Below are 24,361 nucleotides of genomic sequence, written 5' to 3'. Positions count from 1 at the left end.
GAAACAAACCCATTAACTTTTGATTTACAACATGCTAAATAAGAACAGAAGCTGACCCTTCTGTTCTGGAAGATTGAACTGGAGATTCAGGATTAACACAATCTACTTTTTTGCCTTTGAAACAGGCAGATGGGATTCTTTAACATATCATTTGCTAAAGTTTATGTTGACTGAAGTCTGATGTCAAGTAGCACCCCGAGCAAATATTTACAAATAAAATACCATATTTCTGAATTACAACTATGTTGCTGATGGTTTAAGCTAACTATGGTTGTAAAAATCACTCGTATTGGCAAAGGTTCTGTTAGCAGAACAGTAATTGTTTGTATATATAATATTTTAAACCAGTTGTGTTTTCTGCTATTACGTTAATGGAAAACATGTTTTGACATCTTCCCCTTAGCTCCCCGACTAAACTGTCTGGATTTGGAATTCTATCTGGCTGCACTAAGGAAACTCTTCCCTCTATCCCTCACCCGTATCTCTTCTCGGTAAATAAAGGAGCCACGGAAAAGGTTAACTGCTTTTTAAAAGAACAAATTATTCTGCTTTTAAAATTGGCAGTGCAATGGTCTTTACTGCCTACCTGCTGAACTGAGGCTCTCCAGAGGTATTGGAAGCTTATTCTAAAATGTTCGAGTTTGGCTCATAAATACTTACAGATCATAGCCCATGAGAGACCTATGAGTCATGGAGTAGGAAAGGGTCAAGTATGGATGTTGTAGAAACCCCAATCCCCCTACTTCAAGTAACAGAATAAACTGATGTTTCACTTGACAGTGCCAAAACCCATCCATAGTTAATGCTCCTTGACCTGTCCTCTCTCCCCTTCACAAATGTCTTTTTTTCCTTCTTTGTCTATTTGGGGAAGAATGCTGCAAGCCGGGGATTTACTCGATGAAACGGTGAGGTTTTAGTTTGTATCTTCTGGCTTTCTTTTTAAAGACAGGTTTATGCAATTCAGTCAATGAAAGGAAAATTAAGAGAGAGTAGTAATGGGTTGATAGCTAAACAATACATAATTTTAAAAGAAAAAAAGTGAATCCCCAATACCGCTGGAAGATATGAATGATAACTGATTCCTCTGATGCTTTCAAAGCTGCGCAGCTCAGATAGGAGAATCAGTTTGAGGTGATTTAATCAAGCCACCCGTGCAATCTCCTCTACGGAAAAAATCCACTGAAAGGTTCACAGCCCACACAGAGGAGCAGGGTCTTGGCTCTTAATGTCTCAGACTGATCTCCCTCTGCTTCATATAATGACAAATCCTTATTGTTCTTTGCAGCAGAATAAGGAGGAAAAGTTGCTGCTGATGGCTCAGAGCAATTCAGTGTTTCTTGCACTGTGTGTTTTGCAAAACCCAGAATGGGTCGATGCTCCAGGCAATTCTGGAGGATGCTTAAAACCGCAGGATTCAGCTGGTGCTCCTGGAGATATGGGTGCTACAGCTCGGACAAGACCCTTGCACCTCCTTAGCTGTTCCAGAAAGAAAATAATCTGCTCCTGGTTTTTGCAGCTTTGATACAAATGTCTTTTAAGTCAGCTGTGGTGTCGCTGTCAGGGACGTTGCTTATGATGGTAACAAGTTTTGTTAATCCTTGCACTGTTAATTAGGCTCTTTGTGTGAATTTGCAAACATCTGGGCAGCCCAGGGAGTTCCGTCTTCCTTCAGGAACCTGGCAGAAGAGCCCCGATTCCTCCTCCATCACCGCCGTCTCATTCATATGATTTAAGAATTAAAGTCTGTGCAAGTCTTCCCGGCGAGGGCCCGCGAGCGCGCAGGCTGTGGTGGTGAGATGGACGCGGGAGCGCGGGGCGAGCTGTTTCGGTGATGGAGCGGCACAGGAGAGACCCTCCGCCGCGTCTGGGGGGGCCTCTCCCCGTTTAGAGCCTGCCTGACCGAACAAGTGTGGCAGGCTGCTGCCATTTGAAATATCGACGAAAAAAGGAATAAGCAGGTGCCCCAACCGCTGAGTCCTACGGTCACACACTCTGTCGGGTCCTGTGCAATCACCCAGGAGAAAATGGTGATGCTTAGGGTATTGTTTCTCACTCTGCCTTTTCCGCTGCTTTGTAAGCTGCTGTATCTCATAAAACGTGCTCTGTTACAAAACACTTTTTGACGGCAAGAGTATTCCCAGAAAACTTTTCTCTTTGCTAAAGGTGCTGCGCTTTTCTACCAGTATTTGCATTGCTGATTATTTGGCCTTAGGAGGATAGTTACTTTGTTCTCAGCAGCTGATGGCTTTCCTTTCCAGAGGAGATGGATTTGTTTTTTTCCATCCCTGAATAATTTAGATACTATTGATAGCTTAAAAATATTATTTTGCAGAGTAACTAGGTACTTGTGTTAGTCTGCGAACGAATATTCTTCTGTATTTCCACCTGCAAATTACAAAATTGCTACATGAAGCTTACTGTTATAAAGCTTTAGGGACTCCAATTTAGTTTTCATTTAATCGATTTATTTTGTGGAGGAAAAGTTATATCAAATCTTGCAGTCCTTTTAATAGGTATGTTTCAGAAATGAAATGATGTCTGATTCTGGTTCCAAATGTGCTGTGACATTAGTGTTGAAAAAAAAAAAAAACCAAACAAAAAAAAACCAAAAAAACAACAAAAACCCCCACAATTATTGCTTCTCTTAATTATGAAATGGGCAGAGCCATTGTGTATAAAGAGATTTGTTTTAATTTTAAAAGGTTTTGTCATCCTCAGCTCTAGCCCACTATTGTTGCTGCAGCCCCAACCCAGGAAATGTCTCATAATTTGAAAAACAAACACTTTCTGGCTGGCCTGCATTGGAGAAAACATTTAGCCTGGAAACTTGAATTAAGATGGTGACATAAATCAATAGGATGCTCTCAGTTGAGGCAAATACTAATTTCTTTGTTTGGAACATGGCAATGTGAGGTGTGATACAGAGCGCCGGTACACAAAGAAATTGCTGTTGCTGGTCCCTGATCCGATGCATGCGTCGAGGAGGAGTGTGTAAAGATGTAAATAAAGCAAAGCATGCCTGACCTCCTCATTGCTTGCTAGCTGGTGTCTTGGCTGAACATTGCCATTGCTTGGCAGCCTGTGTTTTGACTGCAGGGGAGCCTTCTGCATCTGAAGAAGGGGTCTGACACCTGCAGGTCTGATACCAGGACCTGTGCTGGATCTGGACCCTTTCCCAGGCTCTGGAGGTGTGTGGATGCTCTTCTGCTCCAGCTCCTGGTCTTCCTGCTGTTGCTCAGTTTGCAAGTGGAGGCATTCTTAGCATTCCTTCCAGTCTGCATGGTAGCTGCACAACATCTAATTACACTTCTCCACAACAACTAGCCAGCAAATTAACATTATAATGGATCTTAAGGTTTTGTAATTACTCAAAAATGTCAATGGACTGGAAGAGTGCTGGGCTCTGCTGTCAGCAGCCTTTCCTCCCAGGGCAGCAGTGTGCACCCCCTTCCCTATCCTGCCTTTGGAGTCTTCCTGCAGGTGAAAAATTTGTTGTCCTGAGGCCTTATTGTCCTTAGCAGCACCTCCCTTCTCTATTGTAAAGGGGTTTTCTGGTAATTACTTTGGGTACGGGAGTATCACGGAAGTTTGGGACCAGGCTCTCAAGGGGAGCTGAATTTCTTTGCTGACCTGAAGTATCCCAGCCATTGCTAAACACCAGCAGCTGCTGCTTTCTTTTGTCCTGTCCCAATTTTGATTTTTCTTTCTTCAGGCAAAACATCTACTGAAATTGCTGAAAGAGTTGCCTTTGGCAGTGATGGGGATGCTACTTGCACAACTGCTTCATGGGAGGGAGTGGAGCAGAAAGCCTTGCGCGCTGTGCAGTCCCTCAAATTCTACCTTAGCACTTGCACGTGGGCAGGGCAACGGCATCCCTTCTGCTGTCCCTTGTGACTCATCCTGGCAAAATCGGGGCTTTTATTATCACAGGAGATTTACCACCTCCAAAGGGACACCTCTCACCGTCCCAGGGTTGGATGCAGCAGGAGCCGTGGGGATGTTTGCATTGCTTCACTCTGGACACTAAACTTAAATCAGGATTTTAGACTCCCTGCGTAGACAGGGCAGAGGCAGTTACCTCCAGAGCTTGGCTCAGAGTAGCTGCATCATCTGGTCTACCAAAAATTAGTTCTTCAGCCCCTAATGAGGGCACTTGGAGGAGGTGGCTAATGCTGGGTGCTGGAAATCCTATGCATCCCATAGTGCCTGCATCAAGAGCATCCTATAGCTAAACCGGGTATATTCAACCCTTACAGGGCTTTAACTCTGTTTCCAGCTTAGTTTAGCCAGCATTTGCTTTTGGGAAAAGATCCATCTGCTATGAATTGAGGTTGCTGCCTTTCTGTAGAAAGGGGGAAAGGAATGAAATAATAGTTAATACTTAATGCATATGAGCAGCAATGCTGCTCAGGTTGCCTAGCAGCCAGTTAGACAAGCAAGAGAATAAAAAAGGCTGTCTGAGTGAATGTGGTCGGAGCTGGTTTCTTGGTTTGCGGGTGGAATCTGACCCATGCAGTCCATTTTTTGGGGGAGAGGGAAGAGATGGTGGAATTTACCACTAATGGATATTTTAGCTCTGTCAGATCATCTCTATCCACTCCCCCACCCCCATCTGTTTTTCCTTTTCAGTTTTTCAAGTGTAACTTGGAAAGCTTTAGCCAAAGGGAGGTGTTAAAGTTTTGTATGGTGACTGGAGATGGAATGAGCAAAAAAATCCCTCAAAGAGACTTTTTCCCTCTATTTAGGACTGTATCTCTAGCAGTCTGGAGATCATTAGCATTCCACGGCCTCTTCAATATACTGCTCAGCACATGCAGTAAATGTTGTATAGACTGGAAATAGCTCCTGGAGTCACACTTAACGCTTCTAACATTGCTTTCATTCTTGCAAGAAGCGGATGTACATTTCATTTTCTGGAAAGCAAAAGTAGAAAGATACTTGGAAAAAAAAGGGAGGTTGAGCTGCTATATGATTGCAAATAAGCTGCTTCCTCCCTCATGAGGCCAGAACTTCCCAAAACTAGAAGGCTGGATTAAAAACCACTAGGAGATAAAAATAATTAAGACTGTTTAAATAGTGGCTTTCTGAAATTAGGTTCTTTTTACTTTTTCAGTAAAAGTGGGAAAGCTGGAAACTCTTGTCAGGCATAGCTCTGTGGGAGTAACAGGACTCCAGCAACTGAAACCCTAAAACTCCCCACTAGCATCCACACTTGAGATGAGAGGTGTCAATTCTCAATTTTAATGTGTTTTCCATATCCCAGCGGTAACTTTTTAGCATATTAAAGCAGGAATGAGGTCACTTAGCAGAAAGGAATGGAATGCGAATAATCTTGGACTTAATTTGCCCATCTTAATAAGGAAGAAGAATACTGGGTCTTTCAGGGCAGCTAGCCTCTTTTACACTCTGAAATGAGTTGATAGGTCTTGGGTCTATGCCAGCAGAGATACTGTTGTCCCTCAAACAGCATTCATTACCCAGTGTGCAAAAGCCAATATCTCACACAGAGCTGAGATACCAGTTTTTTCCATAGTTGTGCAAAGATGGGTGCTAGGTGTTAATTCTACAAAGCTAGCATGCTACACAAATTATGTGATCAGTAAAAAATCTATCTAAGTTTACACTCATTGGTCTGTAATTACAGTTCCATCTGCTGTTGGTTAGTTATATTTGAATTAGCCTCACTTGCTGTGTAAATTAGCACGTGTGCTCCTTACAGGTGTTGGGGGCAAGTTCCCCCGGTTATCACAGATTTTTTGCTGACTTTATGCCTTTTTACTTCATCTGGCCTATGGCTCCAACTGGGGAGGATGCTCAGCTCTATTAGTCTTTTATCTCCTCTTCAGTGGCGAAGACAGTAGCAAGGCCTAAATCGTATCAGGTTTACACACAATAGAGCTGCTAAGTATTGGGCTTACACAATGGAGCCAGTGACTGGTGGTCCTTGTGCTTGGTGAGAAACATTTGCATGGGCTACAAGATCACTCCAGTAATTTTGGTGGAAGGACCAGCAGTTGAGCAAGGAGGGTCTAGACTTGCTTCCCAGGCAAGTTTATGGAGACCAGAGTTATCATGAGGCTGGTCACATTTATGCTTCTGATGTCATGGCAGAGATGTTCCTCTTAGCCAGAATTATCTTTTGAAGTCCTTTACTTGGCCAAATGTTGCAATGTTAAAGCATCTTGCAACCATATTTCACACAGCTTGGAGATTTCATAGCTGAAATCTACCATAAGGCAACAGGGAGGATGGGCAAGGACACCATTAAGTAAAGGAGCTTGTTTTGAATTTAGTTTTTTGTGTAATGAGTGCAAATGCTACCGGATCACTTCAAATGGCTGCAAATGGTGTGTATTTTATCCCTTTGCTGGGCAGATTCTTCAAGTTACGACATTTTAAATTTTTCAGTTGTCATATTGAAGTTGCCAAGCTGTGCCAAACTCTTGGCTGTCTTGCATGAATGTCTGCTCAGTTGACTGCTGCTCTGAACATCACAAGAAAAAGATTAGCTGCCTCCTTCAAAATGTTCCTGGGTCGACTGTTCTAATGCAAGAGGCATGAGCCCCACTGAGGAGGAGATAAATGCAATCAAATGCTAGAAGACCAAGGAGTAGTTTGGGGGCTGATGTTGTTGTCCGAAAAGAGGATTTGTGCCTGGTGTGCAGTAAACCAATTTCCATGTGCTCAGGAGAGATACTGTGTTTATTCAGGCCTTAGTGCTCAGCGGACTTTCCACAGATCAAGCACACCAATAGCAAGTTTCAGTGCTTCTTTTATACACAAAAATCAGAGGTTAGAACTTTTCCAAACACACCTACTAGATACTGATTGGTTAGTAATTTACATACAATTATAATACTACTACACAGTGCTACTACACATGCTCAGGGGAAGGGTCTTGACCTGGGCAGGAGTCTTTTTGACCTGTGGGTGTATTTTTCAGTATTATAATGAAGGTAGTTCACTTCAGGACAGTTTAAAAGTTAGTTTCATTGCCAAGTTAATTAATTGAATAGTCACTTTGCCAGGTTGTTGGATAACTCATCCTTAACAAAATCAATCCCGGATATTCTCATTACAATCCAGGATGTTCTGCCTGTTTTTCCAGGGTTTGGAGATCAAAGTCTATCCTTTATGAATTCCTTATTGCTAATCAAGGTCATCTTGACCACGCTTCAAAGTCTCACTCAACGAAGCTTCAAAACCTCATAATTGTCCCCATATGTGCAGTAACCATGGCTACCAGAAAATGGGAAGTATACTATATCAAGGTCAGCAATAGTTTGGGGAAAAAAATACCCTTAAACAAAGAACAGAATTTTTGAAAGACCTTATTTAAAAAATGCTCAGTACTTTGACATTTTATTTTTGATCTAGCAGATGGGTGATTTCTGCTTTTCACAACATCTGCCTGGGAGAAGTGCATGCCTTGCTGCAGTTCTGTTGCAGTGCCGTGGAGGACTGTGCCATTAGTAGATAAACGCTTGGAGAAACGCCAAAGGAAGCACAAAAAGTACCCCACACTTCAAAATCAGCTACTTCAGTGGCAAGCTTTACCGTTAATCACTGTGAAGGTGAACCGATGTGACGCCAGTGCCCAAGCTTAGATTTAAAAGTTGGAGGGACAAATTCTGCCCAAATTCTGCTCCTATTGAATTTGGGAGCCTGTGACAGCAGCATGTGGCCTTAATGATGATTAGCAAGCGCAGCAGAACTTTTATGTTCTAGATCATACCACTGCACCCAGGACAATGGTCTCTTTCCGCCAGCCCAACAAAAGCTTATTTCTATTCTTTATTTCCACAGAGAGCAAGCTCTCCCTTAAAATCCTCTGAGTGTTAATAAATTTTTTTGCTTATGATTAGTTGACTCAAATTTTTTACTGTAAAAAAAAAAGCAAAGTAGAGAAGTTAGTTTCCCACGTTCATGGAACTAGAAGAAAACATCTTTCTGGTGAGATTGTCTTCTTCATCAAATCAAAGGGCACTCAAAAACCACACACACCCTCTCCTGAAAGCTCATTTCCCAGCCAGGCCACGTTTCCCCAGACTCATAGATACACCCAAGAAAAGCAAACCTGTTTTAAGCAAGCTAAATCCTGCTTTAAAGGGATCAAAATTCTGCTGGGAAACTTCTAGGAATCTACAAATATGTGGCAAAAAAAAAAAAAAAAAGTTGGAAGAGTACTTGCTCAGGGCCTTGTGTGTTTGCGGGTAGCTCTGGCCACGCGGTGCTGCTGCGCTGCTGGTGCCGGTGCCGTGCGTCCCTGGGCAGCAAGCTGGGGACACGGGGCTTTGCATAATGCCTAGTTACTACCGTCTCCAAACGAGGTTAACTCCTTAATAATATTTTTAAAACAACAAAAAAAAAAGCTTCCTTTCCTGAGCATCTGCTTTGAAGAAGCCTGTTAATCTGTTTATTCTGAAATAACAATTAAAAAAAAAAATAATAAAACCAAAACAAAGCCCCAAACGCCCCGGTCCTCCCCCCGTTCAGTTACTATAGCAAAGAAATTATTTGTCAGTCCTCCCAGGCTTCTGAAAATACCCGCTGACATATTTAGCGTGCGGTGGCGGCGGGGCGGGGCGCGGGGATGGGGATGTTTGCTTTGGGCAGCGCTCCCCGGTCGCCTAGCAACGTGCCTGGACACGGGAGGGGACCGCGTCGCCCCTGGCAACCGCTGTTGCTCCCCAAACAGCGTGGGCCCTGCATCCTCCCCCGGCATCGGCCTCTTCCTCCGCCCGCGCCGCCCTTCCGAGGGGCTGGGGCTCGTCGGCTGCACCGGGTGGGGCGCGGGGGTCCCCCCTAACCCCTTAAAGTAAACTCAGAATTGGGCTAAAGGCAACTTCTCCCCCTCCCCCCCCCCCCCCCTTACTTTACGATTCTAAAGGATTTAAATCTTCCCACTCGGCTTGATAGACTCTAAGCACGATCCAGATGGATGAGCTTTTAAAACTGCAGCTTCGCCTTTGCCCCCTCAGTGGAAGGATAAAATAAAGCGGTTTCTGGGTGTTCTCTGAACCCCTCCTCTGGCCAGACTGTGGACAGAAGGTTTAGTGGACTGAGATGTCTCGGAAAGCCACGTGCTCGTGTCTCCAGGCCAAAAATACTGCCCACGGGAACTTATTGCATGGATAAAAGATATAACTCGGTTAATTCTAGTTCAGTAACAGCCAATTCTCTTTCTTTGGGAGAGTGTGAACTATTAGAGCAGTGTGCAGTTGTTGCAAACCCTGATCTTCTCCCATTCATCTAGAATGCAGTCTGTCCTATTACTGTCCTCAGCAAAAATACAGCACTGCCTTTCTCCAAGTGCAGAATATTCAAATACATATTCCCAAACTGCGTTTCTAGGGCATCTAAAGCAGCCTTCTCATTTCTTTGCCTTTCTAGGAAGAATTGCACGTCTCCAGATAGTTTGTGTCTTCTATTTGGGGTCTTGTTTAGTCCTGGAGTCTGCAGAACCAGTCACCAACAGCTGCATGAACCTTAAATTTCCACAGGAAAAAAACCTAGCTCGTTCCCCCTCCTCACTGGTACCAGTGCGCTGGTCTGGAAAGCAATTGTTTCTGTCCTATTACTTGCTGAAACATGCACTGAATACTGCGATGGAACAGCTGAATAACAACTGTTAGTCTAGTTTTGAGACCTGCCATGCCAGCCTGGGGCTCTGATGAGCGCACTTGCAAATGCACTTAGGCAAAGTGGCTTTTGAACTTGGGGCAGTTTTCCTGCACGTGTAGAAGCCGAATCATCAACAAGCAAATCCCAAACTCTCATGAGAAAAGTTTGCACACCCTCATGAGGATGTTTTGGTGTGGCACCATCACGTAAAGGGTGAAACTGTATTTTCTGTAGAGTGCAGGAGTAAAGCCCAGACCTCCGCAGCGGTTCCTCCCCAGTAACACCAGTTACCCCGGGGTCAGGGCAATGCTCCCCGGGAGCGTGCTGAGTTAGCACAGCCTGGAAGAGCATCTCGTGCGGGGGCAGAAGCACGGTGGGGTCAGAGCTCATGTAGGTGTTTGAGAGAGACAAAGAAACTTGCCCTTAGTGTCAGGAGAAAGCAAACAAGCGCTCCTCCTCCTCCTCGTGCCCGCTCAGGCACTCCCTGCCTTTCAGAAGGGAAAAGCGACCACTTCTTCTCTCCTTGCTCCAACTCTCCTTCTGGCTTCTCAAACCCACAGCAGCACTAACGCTCGTGACCACTTGTTTATCCCCTCGTGCCATGTTTCAGTCCACCCCGTGGTGGGATCTCTCCTGGAGACTGCCGGAGCACTGACTCAGCTGATGCTGTAAAATCTGAGAAAAAGTCATCTCTTCTCTGAACAGCCACAGTTTAAGTTTGTGACTTGTTCTGCTTAACTTTGTGAAGCACCATAGTGCTTGTGAATGGTGCTATATGAATAAATAACAATATACTGGACTGTGTTGGCAGCAGTTGCTTCTGTATTTGCTGTTCACCAGATAGGCATGATGGAAACAGCTGCTGCTGCTGCCCCACATCTAAATGAAATACTGCAGCAAATCTCCTACTTCACACTTAAATTGTCAAAAGGCTGGTGAGCCTTAAAAGCACTGAAAGGGCTGTCTAGCCTAAACAAGGAAAAAGGGAGGGCTCAGAAGTGTATAGATTTAAATTAAGCTGATCTCTTGGAATTAATTTAAAATAAGTGACATGTTCCAAAGTTTTCTGCTATAGGACAGACTATAAAAGCAGGTGTTGCAAAAATGCAGTCGAGTACCATGGTTTGCAGCTTCTTGTTCCAAAATGAGCCCAGTTCAGTCGGGGGGAGGATTAGCTGTATCCAGGTACCTGGAATCATCCGGGGAGCGTGCAGAAGCAGAGCTACAGACTGCAGGGGTCAATAACCGGGTGTTCTGGTTTGGTTGATGACTGAAACTTTAAGATTTGTCCTAGAAAGGAACCTTTGAAATGCTTTTGTGTCAGATTTTTGCTTGGTGCACTCTATTTTCCGTATTGAATCACAGCCCTGGGAAACCCCTACAGTGCATATATTAAAAATAGGGGAAGTGATTAATTCAATCCCAGAACTTGTGCTTGTTTTTGCCAAATAGCACCAATGCATACATTGCAGCCGGTATCTGAAGGGCCTGGACATGGAGTACAGCGTAGTGTGTGACTTTTGATTCCTCCTTCCAGGCATGGAAGCTTCTGTAGTGCTCAGCAGATATCAAGATGTTGTTTCTTGGGTAGCAATATTTGCCATCATTGTAGCAAAACTCTTCTGAAGTCAAGATTTAGGTAATTAATAGGAAATAATCAAGGGGTTTCAAGCACTTGTTGACAGGGTTGTACAAGGCTAAAAAAACCTGGAAGCTGTTGGACTTTTTCTTAAGAACAAACAGCTGGGACTCGTGCAGGTGTCTGTTGGCAGACAGGGTGAAATGCAGTAGGGCAGTAAATAGGCTGTACGCTGGGCCCTGCGTTTCTGAGCACCTGAAGGGATGCATTCAGATCTGAAGGAATCCAGTCCTGGCTTTTGACACTTGGAGAGTGTTCGTATTATTAACCCAGAAAGAAAGAAAATAGGACAGGTTTTTGTCTTGAGGGGGGACGTTCTCAACATTGCTTTGCCCGTGTTCAGGTCTGAGATCCGTGCACGTGGGATTTGTCCACAGGCTGCTGCCAGCAACTTTAAACCATCACAGCTTCTTCTATTCAGTCTCAGCTGGCTCTTAAGGAAACTCCAAATTATAGGGCCAGCACAGATACATTCCTTGCTTTCCTTTGCCTCTCTGAAAGTTACTTTTAAAGAAACAGCACAGATTAGTGAACTGCTGTTACACAATGATCACGTGTGGATATATATATATATTACTTGACTTGATTCCATGAAATCTAATTAAAGACTGGGTGTATATTTGTATTTCGGTATATTATTAACTTGCTAATAAAAGCCATTTCCAAATTTGTATTTTTCCATGAGGACCAGGTTTCTGAAAAAAAAAAAAAACAAAACAAAAACAACCAAACCAAAAAATCCCCACCAAACAAAACCCAACAAACCAAAACACAAACCAACAGCTATACTGTGTCCTGCCCTTGAAACACGTGTTTTGGGTTTATCTGTGTTTCCAGGTAACTAGAGCTCTCAGACAAGCAGCATTTGCTTCTGTTTTAAATTAATTTAACCTAATCAGTGGAAGGCTCTGGTGTCTTCTCTGCTTATAACATTTCGAAGCCATGTAATAAGCAGCCCCTCCTTGTTATCAAGTTCCTTGTCATGTTTGCTTCCCCCTTCCATCCCCTTCGCTTACCACCACTTACTAAAAGGCTAAAGGCTATGACATGTGGCCCAGGACACTCCTGAGATGAACCAGCTCAAGTGCCAGCCCCTGTTAGTCTGGCAGAGCTCTCCTTCAGCTGCGATGGGGATAAGAGCACATTCACACTGCTCCGAGTACGGAGCCGGCCCAAACCTCTCCCCCTACCCCTCTCGTGGTTTAGGAGGGACTGACTGGCTGCGAAAGGCGAATGCTGCTCCAGCCTCGGGATGCGACCGGGACACGAGTGCCTGTTGCCGCTCGCGGGGACGCCGGGCCCCGTCCCGCAGCATCCCGGGCTCCGTGGGGTGGCTCGGTGCCGCGTGGCCGCGGGCGTGCCGGGCTGTCCTCCGCGTGGGCTGAGGGGTGTTGGTGTGCGGAGGCCAAGGTTTTGATGAGCCAAGACTCTGTCCAGTCCTAACCTGCTCCCGTGTTTCCTGGCTCCCTCTGCAAGCCGGAACGGCAGGCTTTTCTTCCAAGGCTTTTAGAGCAGTGAAAAAACCAGGAAATGCTGTAGCTCTCCTCAGTCAAACTGGTATCGTGGTTGCCAGTTGTACGACATTTCAGACAAGGATTAAGTTCAGGTGCGAAGCAGCCAGACTTCCAAATGCTTTGAGCTGCAGCCATTGCCAACAGCCGTGCTGGGAGCTTTGTTCTCCAAGCATCACTTGTATGGTCTGAAGGAAAAGATAATTCCTAAATGGGGGGGCGGCTCAGCCATCCAAAAGCGAAGAGTTTCTTTTGGTTTCACAGATGGGTGAGCTGGAATCATATTTTTTCCAAAGCGGGTGCAAAGATGGGGACACACTTGGCCCTTGGTCTTGGTTCAGAGCCACGTGCTGGCTATCTGCATGTGCCTGCTCGTGCGCTCCTCTGGCTTCTGAGTTTTACGGGCAGTGGAAAAAAAATATTAATATTTTCCCGATTTGAATTTCAGGGGAACGCCTGTTGTTTCTTGGAGATAGCATGCGTTAGAGACATGCACAGCGGGGATAAAGGGTGCGTGTGGAGTCAGGAGGCAAGCCGAGTTTTATACAAGTATTTGCCTTAGTTCTGCTCTAAGGTGGTATAAGTCACTCAATTGCATTTTCGTTCACATAAAATAAGAAGTTTCTTCTTCCAAATAATTAAACGCTTCCTTTCTATGCTCTGGTTAAAACACAACTAATGCCTTTTCAGGGCAAATTATTAAATACAGACTGAGCCAAAAATATTGAATGAAATGGAAAATAAATTTAAGAAAGTTTTCATTAGTAAAATAAATGTGGCATAGAATGTGGTGGATAAAGTTGATGGGTAGTGTGCATCTGCTAGAAAAAAAGTCAAAATTTGTTATTCCCTGTATTCCTTCTATTATTTTCAGTCACTTTAGAGAGTGTTGAGGATTCTCACTAGTGAATCTATTAAATATAAAAACCATAGTTCCTTTTTCTATAGTCGAGGGAGAAAATACCACTTAGAGCCCGTATAGAATGTGGTGGTTAAATAACATTTTTATTTCTTCTGAGTTTGGTTATTGCTGTTCTGGTTTTCCTATTTATCTAAGCTCCAAGCCAACTAAATCTGAATAAAAGTTCCAGAAACCAAAGAACTATTTTTATATGTAAGCCTTCCTTTCAAAGTATGCAAGAAATGCACAAAACCAAGCAAAAAAAAAAAAAAAAGCAAAATCTTGGGTTTGAATTTTGATCCTAGCAGAATCAAAAGTTATGGATGAGAAATAATTGATTTTTTTTCAATTAAACTAAAACCTTCCCATTATTTTCAATAAAATACCAGATATCAGGAGATATCTATACAAAATTAATATCTGTATCATGAGCTTGCATATAGAAATGTGACCGTATGTGTTTCCCTGGTTATTTTACCCACTGGTCAGCCTGATATCCACTGAACAGAAAGAAAACTTGGAGTACAAACTGCACAGCTGAGCACCTGGCTGTTGGGCATACTGAATCACAGTAGTAAAAAGGCAAGCATAATTTTAGCAGGTTCACCTGCAAAAATAAACTTTTTTCACCTTTGTATCTTAATTTGAAATCAAAGCCATGATTCAGTCATCAAAAATCTGATATACTGTTGATTCCTGTACTTCAAGGCAGTCATTTTCCCAGTGGATTTTTATGCCCCGCATTTAAATGCTCTTTGAGAAGAAGTTGTTAAGCCCATTTAGAAATGGCAAATCGAGGGAATTACTTACCCAGTAGAGGTAATAAAACCCACCCAGGTTTACTGGGAAGCTTAAATATAAATAGCTGTGAGAAACTGTCCTAGGGGTAGAATAATTGACTGTTCTTAACAACAAAAAACTCATCAAAGACATTTTCCTTTCCCTCATTTATGTCCCAGTATTATATTCTATTTCAAAAGGTCTGCCAGAAAAAAATTAATTTTAAAAAGTTTAAATAAGATCAAAGAATGATCATGTAAGCTTTCAAAAGCAAAATAATAAAACAGTTCATGATTTGTCTTCAAATGAGCAAATGATTCACTGAAACAGTAACAGTTACAGTATTTTGAAAGCAATACCACTATAACTGTATGATTATTCTGGATTAACAAAAATGTTCATCAGTTACTGGTGTGGGGTAGCTAATATGCTTTACATTTTCACCTTAAAAAATTAGAGATATGTAAATACAAGACTAAATACCCCACGAGAGCCAAGACTGTGCCAGTCCCACCCCTGATTTATGTATGGCTGCTCTTAACATATAAAATATGTTCACTTCAAATGGTGACATTTTCTTCTAGTATAAAAACACCAAGTAGGTCAGCTCACAGTTACAACAGACACAACCCTGGGCATGAGGAAGGCAGGGGCTTAAATCCTTTTTTATTTGAAGTCTCGGAGCCGCCTGGGATGGCTGCTGGTGCTCAGCTACCCATGTGCCTACATGTCCTGCGGCAAGGACCAGAGCACCAAAGAAAAATAAACCAAATATTTCCCTGGGGCAGCCTCCCTGCTCTGGCTCCGATCAGCAGCAGTTATGAGACGTTTGAGGTCTCGGCATTTAGCTCCAAAAAGTTTTTTGTTTGAGTGTTCGGGAGCCGATAGTTTATATTAAAACATTCTGTGGAAAAATACTTGCAGTTCCTCCTCATCTCCTGGATGGCAGTGCTTGTGGGCTGCGGCACAGATGGAGCACCCAGGGGCACCTTCCCACTGCTGGGGGGCTCCTGCATCAGCCCCCCTCCCTTCCCAGGCTCTTCCTGGGGTTTGGGGACCAGTACAGAGGACTCTGGTGCTTTCCCCTCTTGGCACTCGAAGGCAATTCACAGGAGAAAGCTGAGCTGTGTGGTATTCTTCTGCTGCCCCCTCCTTTTCTCCCCCCTCTCTCTGCAAACTTGAATATGAAAAATATTTTTAAATGCTCCTCTTATCTCTGTTTTACCAGCATTTTGGAGCTGGTTTAGACAGGAGAGATTAACAAAGGCAAGGCTATTTACATAAAGGCAGTGTGGCTTATGAATGAGACAGTGACAATTGGAGTTTTTATCAACCCTCGAGGCTTGTAATATTACTACTTGTCTTTCTCAAATGTATTCAGATTTTGACAGCCCTCTGAGACCAGTGCTCAAAAAATACCTTACCTGGGGGAGTACTGGGGCTTTTTTAGGAGTGGGAAAACTGTAGTGCGGGGAAGGGGAAGCATCCTGTTCAAGGTCACAGAGCAAGCTGGTGGCAGAACCAGAAATAGCACCCAGAAGTTATTAGTTTTTTTCTGGATTTCCTTTCCTGTCACCGCTGTGTGCTTGGATACCGAGATAGCTGTGTGTAAACAGAAGGTTTCCAGAGGCAGCAGCCTTGTTATCTGCCTGATTCATTCAGTGATGATGCAACCTGGGATCCAGATTTCTGCAATGCCTTCCACAGTTGTGACGCTGCACGTGACATCACATGCCACGTTGAGCAGCCAGCGTTTTAAACTTGTCCCTACCTGAAACGCCAAGGTCTTGAGCAAGGCCCTTCTCACCACGATGTTATTCCTGATTGCATGGTCAGGTCCCGTCTGCTCATTCCGCTTGCATAACTGACTTGTCTTTTTGCTCTTCTTAACCCAGTAAGGAGCCTGAGGGCTGGGAAAATCAACTGTGGATGCCGATCCTCTCTGTGACCCACCAGTGGCTTTGTTGACTACTAATTAGCTTCTCGATTTGTGCAAACTCCCCAGTACCAGAGGGGCTGCCAAGCTGTCAGGCTTTCACCGGCTGTCAGAAGCCACGAGACACCTTTTAATAGCTTCTGTCAGTCACTTCTGCTCCGAGAGAGCTACAGCGTCCTCCCCCCGCCAGGAGTGGGAAGCAAGCATGGCTGGGATGAACCTCTCTTCCTTAGACCAGGTCTGAGGGGAAGGCAGCGAATCTTAGATCTTTGGGAAACAGGAGGGGTCACTTTTGAGCCACTGAATCTCTATAGGAGAGTCTGATCAAGAACACTGTGAAACTTCCTCCTCTGTGGGAGGTGAAAAATGAGATTGAGGGAGAGCAGCGAGTCCTTTCATGGGCATTTGCTTTCGGGATGTGGCAGAACTGCCAAGGAGCTGCACAGGCAAAGGGCCGAGCTCCAGCAGCCGACGTTCGCTAAGGAGCTACAAGGATGTTCCTTACTTTGCACTCCAACTCCCAAGAAGAGCGAGACTTCAGATGCCACGATTCCTCTCGTCCTTGAAAGCCAGTGCTTTATCCATCCTCTGGAGCCTTGGCTCAGGTGCCGGCTCACTTGGTAGCTGTGCTGCCAGGATTTCGGCAAAGCGTTGTAACACCTTGCAGTGGTTTCTCAGAGCGTAGGAATTCTGTTTACGTTGTCAGCTTTTCGTCAGCACAAATTAACGTTAGCAGATGGTGCACACGTATCTGTGTCTCCAATTCTCAGGAAGCACAGGATGGCTTTAATGGGAAATGAATTATGCTTTATCCGGGATGTTTCACTGATAAACAAAATAATAAGAAGTCTTGTACATGTGCCTCGGCGGTCCAGTACGTCTGTGTCTGTCTACCTTGCCTGGAAGTACCGGCTGCAGATTTCATTGGAGCCTTTGTGTCTGGCTTGGTTGTCATCATTAACAGAGCCTGCGTTTTGTAACAAATCTGAAAATAATGTTGATGATTTATTTTGGCAGCAGACAATTCATCTTCCACCCTGCCTGCCTCTCGCTGGACTCTCTTGGTCACTGAGGGAAACCAGAAGGCAAAATTTATCAGCAGAGATGAGTAGGTGGTAATTTTGAGATAGCACCTGAGTGTCCTTTTCTGATTATAACTACACTTGAAAAGAGACCTTTCTGTAGACCTGAAATGGCAAGATCTGTCCCTGCCAGAACCATTCTCAAATAGAGCATTAAAATATATTTGGCAACGTACCCACCTTTCTTCTGTAACCTCACCATGCTATATTGTTCCACTCACAAAACCCTGGAAAGCTGTGAACTGGAGCCCTGGGCACAAACAAGAGACAATAAAACACTCTTGCAAAAGTTAGGAGAATATGTATTCTAAAAGTGACCCCTCTCTTCTGCCTGAGCATCTTCACACAAGTTTTATAAACCTGCCTCCTTTGCCAGCAGTGCTGGCTAAATGTTTAGTTGCAAATAATCTCGGGCTGGAACAGGCGAGAGGCTATTTCATTAATTTACTGCGAGAATTATTATTTTCATGAGCCCACAGCACTATTGCAACTGGTATCTTCTCACAAAGAAGTTTTGGCTAAAAACTGTGCCGAGAGGCAGTGATGGGGAGAAGCAGGTGCTGCCTTTTTATAGAGGAGCTGCAGGGAATGGGGTTGTGCGCGTCTGCTGCGGGCAGCCTTGAGGCCTACGGAGGGACACAACTGGTGATAAATAGTGACTGAATTTCTTTGCCTCGTTTCTGGCTTGTTAGATTAATCTGGGAGCTGTGTTTGGAGCAGGGACTATGTGAGTTCTGTATCTGCTTTTTCTCCTGGATGCAAGAAAGATGATGTGAAAGAGAAAATTACTTGCATGCTGCGGGGTTTCAGGGAAGTCGGGAGAGGAATTATTGTAATTTGCTAATGGGTAGCATGGGAATATCGGGTCAGCACTGAGTGGAAAAAAATCTTAAAAACCTGTTTTATGAAGAATCTAAATATTGGGGGATTTTTTTCAGTAGCTGAAGCAGAAGAAACGATTACAGTTTTTGTAATTTCATCTCCCCCCTTGCATTTTTTTTCACTGCAAAGAGCTATCAAATGAGCAGGGTTCAGTGTCCCTTAGTTTCTCATTTTTCCTTTTGCCTCTTAACTTTCACAAAGTTGAGGAAAAAGCTTAAATACTGAGTAGAGGAGGGAATTAAACCAGAAAATATTTCATGCTGTTATTTGGAGGCTACGTTACACTGAGCAGCGAGGCTGAGAAAAGAGAAATGACACTGCTCAAAATCTGGGTGTTTCTGAATCTTGAAGTCTTGAAGTGACAAAAGAGACCCTCCTAAAATAGTTTTTTAAACAGGAACTTTCACAAGAAACTGAGAAAAAAAGGCTCCCCCACCCCTCCATATCGCATCAGAAACCCCCAAATGACATTGTCTGCTCTCGGGAAGCACCGTCGCAGCGACCCTCGGTTGCTGGGCTTTGCCGTGAGGGAGCGGGGAGACCCAGGGGATGGAGAGCCTGTGCTGCAGGGCAGGCGCTCAGCCCTGCTCCCGTGCCATCTCTCCATCCCCAGGACATTCCTGCGTGGCCTTGGGATGCTTCCCAAGGTGGCTGAGCAACGCGGGGTGAGTGCCGGGACAGGGGGACCCGGGTGACTCGGAGGATGCTGAGGGCATCGGCTCCGGAGGGTTGCAGCGTGGGAGCAGGACCGGGGCGGGGTGGTGTGTCTGCGTTTGGGGACCTTTGTGAGGCTGGTGGCGTTTTGGGGCAAGGGGACGGATGGGAGGGAACTGTTTCTTTGGGGGGGTGGCGTGGGGTTTTAAAATGATGATGAATCTCCGTGCTGCTATTCGTGTTTGATTATTGGTTGTGATTATAAACCCGAATTGACCACCTCACTTTCCAAATGAAAGCATTAGCTAAGCTCCAGGCATGTGCTTAGATTTGATTAATTTTTTTTTTTTTTTTTTGCAGTAGTTAAACATGATAAGGCAGAGGGGGAAGAAAAATTATTTTAAAAATATGCTCTTGCTCTTCCAGATCTGAAGTTATCCTCACTATGACACAATAATTTTCCAGCACTACTTTTTGGTTATATTTAGAAGGGCATTTTCTGTTCCTTCCCTCTCCTTTCTGTGGAACAATTGTGCAACTTTCTTTTTTTTCTTAATATAATACCGCATTAAAATTAGCTCCAAGACTAAAAAGAGTCCTCTGTGTAGGAAGGTAGCTACCTTCCTTCCTAGCACTTCCCCTGGATCTTCCACTGGGATTTTGTTCCTTTTAGCCACGGTTCCTCGGGCGTTTGCCGCGGTGTGTAGCTGTGCTTTCCCCGGCTGATGTCCCCTCTGCTCTCCCCAGCAGTGAGCATGCAGAGTTCAGAGGGTGGATCAGACTCAGCAGCTTCTGTGGCACTTCACACTTCTGCATCAGCCCAAGCCCCGGTAGTGCAGCCAGTGCCAGCGTCTCAGCAGGTAACGTATGCACAGCTGGAAATGCCGTTGCCATGGAGAAGAGCCCTGTTTGACTGGCAGCTGTATTTTAATCCAGGGTTTTTATATGAGAGAGAGGATTGTTAATCAGCTCATTGGGAGAACCTGTTGCTGGACTTTGTGTTGATAAAGGCCTTAGATATTTAATGTGTTAGCCCTACAGATAGGCAAGCTTTAAAACATGGGATTTAGATTTTAACGTAGCTACCCAAGGAAGTCACTTCATGCCAGTTTGGTGCTTGCTTCAGCGTAATATCCTGTTGTCATTATTTGGTGTGTCAATAAAAGCAGGAGAAAATGAAACAGTCCTTAAAGGCATCTCTGCAAATAAGGTACCGAGCTCAAGAGAGAAGAGGTGGGGGGAGTGCTAAAGCAAGGAGAGGGTGGAGGAGCCACATGCTGGTCTCTTCCTTCGGTAGGTGGATCCTGACATTTTAAATTGGGGATAGGGGTGATGCATGATTCGTATACCTGGACATGATGCACTTGGAAGGTCTCTGGATAGGAGAGGAATGATAGCTTCAACTGATGAATGAAAACTACGTAGTGCAAAATGGGAAGGGTTAAGTAAAATTGGTTCCTTTTTATGCCTTTTGGGGAACTATCAGAAGAAGTTTCTGTTGCAGGAAGCTGGAGGGATAAGAGGATGGGTGGGTGTAACTTAGCTACACCCTTCTCCAACTCCCAAGTGAGCAGAAGTAGCTGCCATTGGATGCTGATGAAAAGGAACAATTAAAAATTGTGAATTGGTAGAAGCATTTGATTCACTAGGAGACGTGGACATTCACATCGTGTGGTTCGGTGCATGTCATCTCTCAGCCTTCCCATCTTCGATTTCTCTGGGTGATGTTTCTTGTTCGTATCGTAGTGATGTGGATAACGCTGATCAGTAGTGTCATGTTTCTCAGGAGTTGTCAGTCATTAGTGTGAATTTGACTGTGACAACAGTCAAAGAGAAGTTTAGAAAACCCATCGGCTTTGGATTATGAAATTACCCCTCCAGCCTTTCCCGGTGCTGTCATCATGACACGGAGTATTGAGTGGAATGCCATGGATTAAGGAAGACACAGAGGATCATGGAAGATTGCTGAAGAGGAGGAGCACCCAGAGCCTTCTCCTCTCACCAGCAGGACAAAGAAAATACTAGGAATGAACTACTGGCAGCATGACTGGTGTGAGGCTGAAGCCTTTGGTGTTGTTGATCGCTGGTCTACCTTTCAGTGTGAGCAAAGGCTGTATGAACAGGATGGCCTCATCTTACAGGTTGGAGATGATTAATTTTTTTGGTTGGAAGGTAGTAGGAGCAACTGGACAGGCAGTGACAAATTACACAAGTAGCTGAGCTGGGCAGCTGTGTCAAAGGAGATGTGTCATTCAGTAAAAGCAATGACAGAGAGTAGGTCAAGAGTAGGAGAAAGGAAAGGATCTTGCTGAGACTTTGATTTGGGTGGCATTGCCAAGGCCTAACTTGAAAAAAGGCTTATAATGTTCCCATTATGCACTGGTTACAGCCTCTCTTGGAGAGAAAATGGACAAAGTGATGGCTGGCATAAGTGTACGTGTCCTTACGGCTAGCTCAGCTGCAGGATCTCCAATGTATCCAGACTTCCTGAAGGTCAGCCTGGAGACCGGTGATATAGAGGCTGCCTGGAAATCTGGGCAATTATTGTATTCCTATAGTTCTGCTAGAATAGAATTTCTGGCACGGTGAAAGGCATGTTGGGAGGGTGTCAGAGGGCTAAAAATCATAAATATATACGTATAAGGTAGCCAGTAATTGTCAAGGTCTCTTCTAGGATTTGCAACTTCTTGTTCTGTTGGCCCAGTCTGCTGGGTATTTTTAAAGCCTCAAGCCACAGAGGATGACTGTCTCCCTGGAGAAGGTCCTCATCAGTTTAAAAGGCCATACTGATATTTGGCTCTGTTCTCACGGTGCTCAGCGAATCGTTTCTTTTCATCCACCATGTCCCCACGCTTGTTGTGCTGGATCTGCAAGGTGCTGAGCACTCTACGAGATGTGTGTCCAATGTCAAATGGAATGCTGAGTGTAATACAAAGAGCAGGGGGACGATGGAAATGACAGTGCGGAGGTAGAGGACAGAGTGAGCACCGCAAGGCAACACGAAGCGCTTCTTTGCCCTTGGTGGCACTAAAAGGAGATGCAAAACTATCTGAGCTCTCATGCTGGTAGAAACCTTAAGTGCTGTGGCGCCTTGGAGAGCGCAATTTCTTGTGGCAGGAGGCAGAGTGTGGTTTGGTATAGCAGCTGGAAGAGAAGAACTTTGCAGCCGTAGGAGGAAAATGTGAATGTGTGAGGAGTGGTTCTTGTTTAGCTGTGACTGAACGTCATGTTGAGCTCCTCCTGCCAATCAGCCATTAGCTGTTATTTCCTTGCGTGGAGACTTAAAGGTGGTCCATGTCAGAAAATGTGGATCCAGCTTTTCCCAAGTTTGGGGTACTGAGTTCAGGCTGGTGTTTGGTGCAGGTTTGCACTGGAAGGATGGGGACTGCGGGGATGCTAAGTAAGGGGTACTGGGGTAGGAGGCAAGCTTTCCATGAAAATTTGAAAGAAAATACCTAACGCACCTGTTTTACAGACTGAAAGTAAGTGTATGTTACTATATCTTCTTCTTTCAGAGGGTTTTGGTCCAAGCAGCAGGCTCCGCTCCCAAAGGAGCGCAGATGCAGCAAATCTCTGTTCCCAGAGTTCAGCAGGTTCCACAACAGGTAATATCTCCAGGGTGAGACACCACGCAGGCACCCACGTGTCAACAGGAGCCCACGTCCCACACGACATTTGAAACTGTGCCAGATAGCTGCCTAGAAAAATCCATGCTCTTAATTAAAGAGTTGTGTGCAATTAGAGAACTGGAGATCACTGTGAGAACGGCTTTCTCCATCTCTCTTCCTTTCGTAGACTGATGGCAAAAGAAACCCTTGAGATATTTAAAGTTTAGAAAGAACCTTTACTGTAGCAGTTGTCGTTCATACATTTGAAGATTTGATGGATGCTTTTAATTGCCATTGAAAAGCAATTCTCCTCTGTAAAGATTTTTTTAGAGGCAAAGTGTTTGGGATTTTTTTTAATTACACAAATAAATGTACTGACTGCATGTGGCTTCATAGGAAGGGTTAGGTGACAGAGAATCATGCAAGTGTTTTTATTTATCTGAACTTTGCCTTTTACAGTCCTTGTTTCCTAAGAAACCAGGCACATGGTGCTGCTTCATGTGGACAGTGAGTCTGACTCTCTTGACTTCTTCCTCTAGCAACTTTTTATTTGGTTGCTCAGTTTCAGAAAAAAAACTCGACAGAGGGCAATTACATCCTTCCCAGGGCAGTGGAAAAGGGGACTGGGGTGCAGATGGACACTGCCAACCTCCTCTCCGAAGGAGAGGCTGCAGGATGATCTCACCCTTATTAGTCAGCGGAGAACCAGCCCTGAGACATGTGTGCAGAGGAAACCCAGCTCCATTGTTTCCACTGCTCATGGAGCAACTACTTATTTATTTATTTTAATTTGACCTTTTAAAATAAATACGTCCTTTGGGATTCTTAAGCATGTGGGGTTTTGGTTTGCTTTGTTTTCTTTTTCTTTTAAAAAGAAAGCCTAAATGTCAAGGGAAGGTTGAAAGTTGTTTAAGGATGTAATATGCAATTTCTCCCGCTGTTCCTAGGCAATAACATGTCCGTAACTTGAGTTTATGATGCTTGTTTCAGGTGCAGTCCGTGCAGCACGTATATCCATCCCAGGTCCAGTATGTGGAAGGAGGAGAAGCTGTTTATACCAATGGAACCATGTAAGAGCCTCTTGTTGGCTGTAGCAGAGCCCTGTTCCCCTCCCAGCTGGGTTGAGCCCTTTGTTCCTCCCAGGCTCCTTCCACCCCGGTGCTGCTGCTGGCACTGCCCGACATTAAAAGGAGGGAGAGGAGAAACAACCACTTCACATGCTACGGCGTGTGCACGGGGGTAGTTTCAGTCTCCAGCCTCGGAGGAGGTGGTGTCCTCATGGAGGGACTGTTCTCCCGGGAACCCTGCCACAGAAAAGGCTCCGGTATTTTCCTCTGCCCAGCCCGTTGTGTGTGTGGTGAGGTGGGGTGGCTTTAGGAACCAAAGCATGACTGCTCGAGGAAGAAGGGGGTTTGGTAAGGTCTCCTCTTCCTCCTGCCTGCTGTGCCCCCTGCTTTGGACCTGCTGCCCTCCGGGATGCCCTCACCCTCTGCGCCGAGGTCGGTGCCTGCGGGGCGACTCCCGGGCTCGGCGCTCTGGCCGAGGCCGCGGGCCTGGGCTCGGGGGCTGTCTCAGGAATGATCAACACTGTCACGGCTGACTTTCGGGGTTCAATGTCAGTGGAGCAAATCCCACCGACAGCGGAGTTGAGGTTTTTTTTTTTTGTTGTTGAAAGGCGGCCCGGGTTTCAGAAGCTGTTGCCCATGAGATCCGATCTGCAAACTCTTCTCCATCTCCTGACCCT

General features: G+C 44.9%; 1 protein-coding gene across 6 annotated transcripts in view; it reads left to right on the top strand.

The window, feature by feature from the left end:
- The window catches only part of RFX2 (regulatory factor X2), a 61,797-nt gene that overhangs the window by 12,043 nt on the left and 25,393 nt on the right, over positions 1 to 24,361 (top strand). For 5 of the 6 annotated variants that reach the window (XM_042794958.1, XM_042794957.1, XM_042794956.1 and 2 more), the window contains exons 2-4: positions 19,757 to 19,869; positions 22,525 to 22,614; positions 23,608 to 23,687. In XM_042794958.1, the coding sequence (XP_042650892.1) occupies positions 19,765 to 19,869; positions 22,525 to 22,614; positions 23,608 to 23,687 (275 nt within the window). In that variant the 5' untranslated portion in view covers positions 19,757 to 19,764. The remainder of the gene's footprint in view (positions 1 to 19,756; positions 19,870 to 22,524; positions 22,615 to 23,607; positions 23,688 to 24,361) is intronic. The other variant, XM_042794953.1, reaches the window with a different exon arrangement.

Source organism: Tyto alba, unplaced genomic scaffold (assembly GCF_018691265.1).
Source record: "Tyto alba isolate M040663 unplaced genomic scaffold, T.alba_DEE_v4.0 Super-Scaffold_20000042, whole genome shotgun sequence".
Taxonomy (NCBI): domain Eukaryota; kingdom Metazoa; phylum Chordata; class Aves; order Strigiformes; family Tytonidae; genus Tyto; species Tyto alba.
Note: the sequence above shows the minus strand (reverse complement) of the source record. Positions and strands in the feature narration are given on the sequence as shown.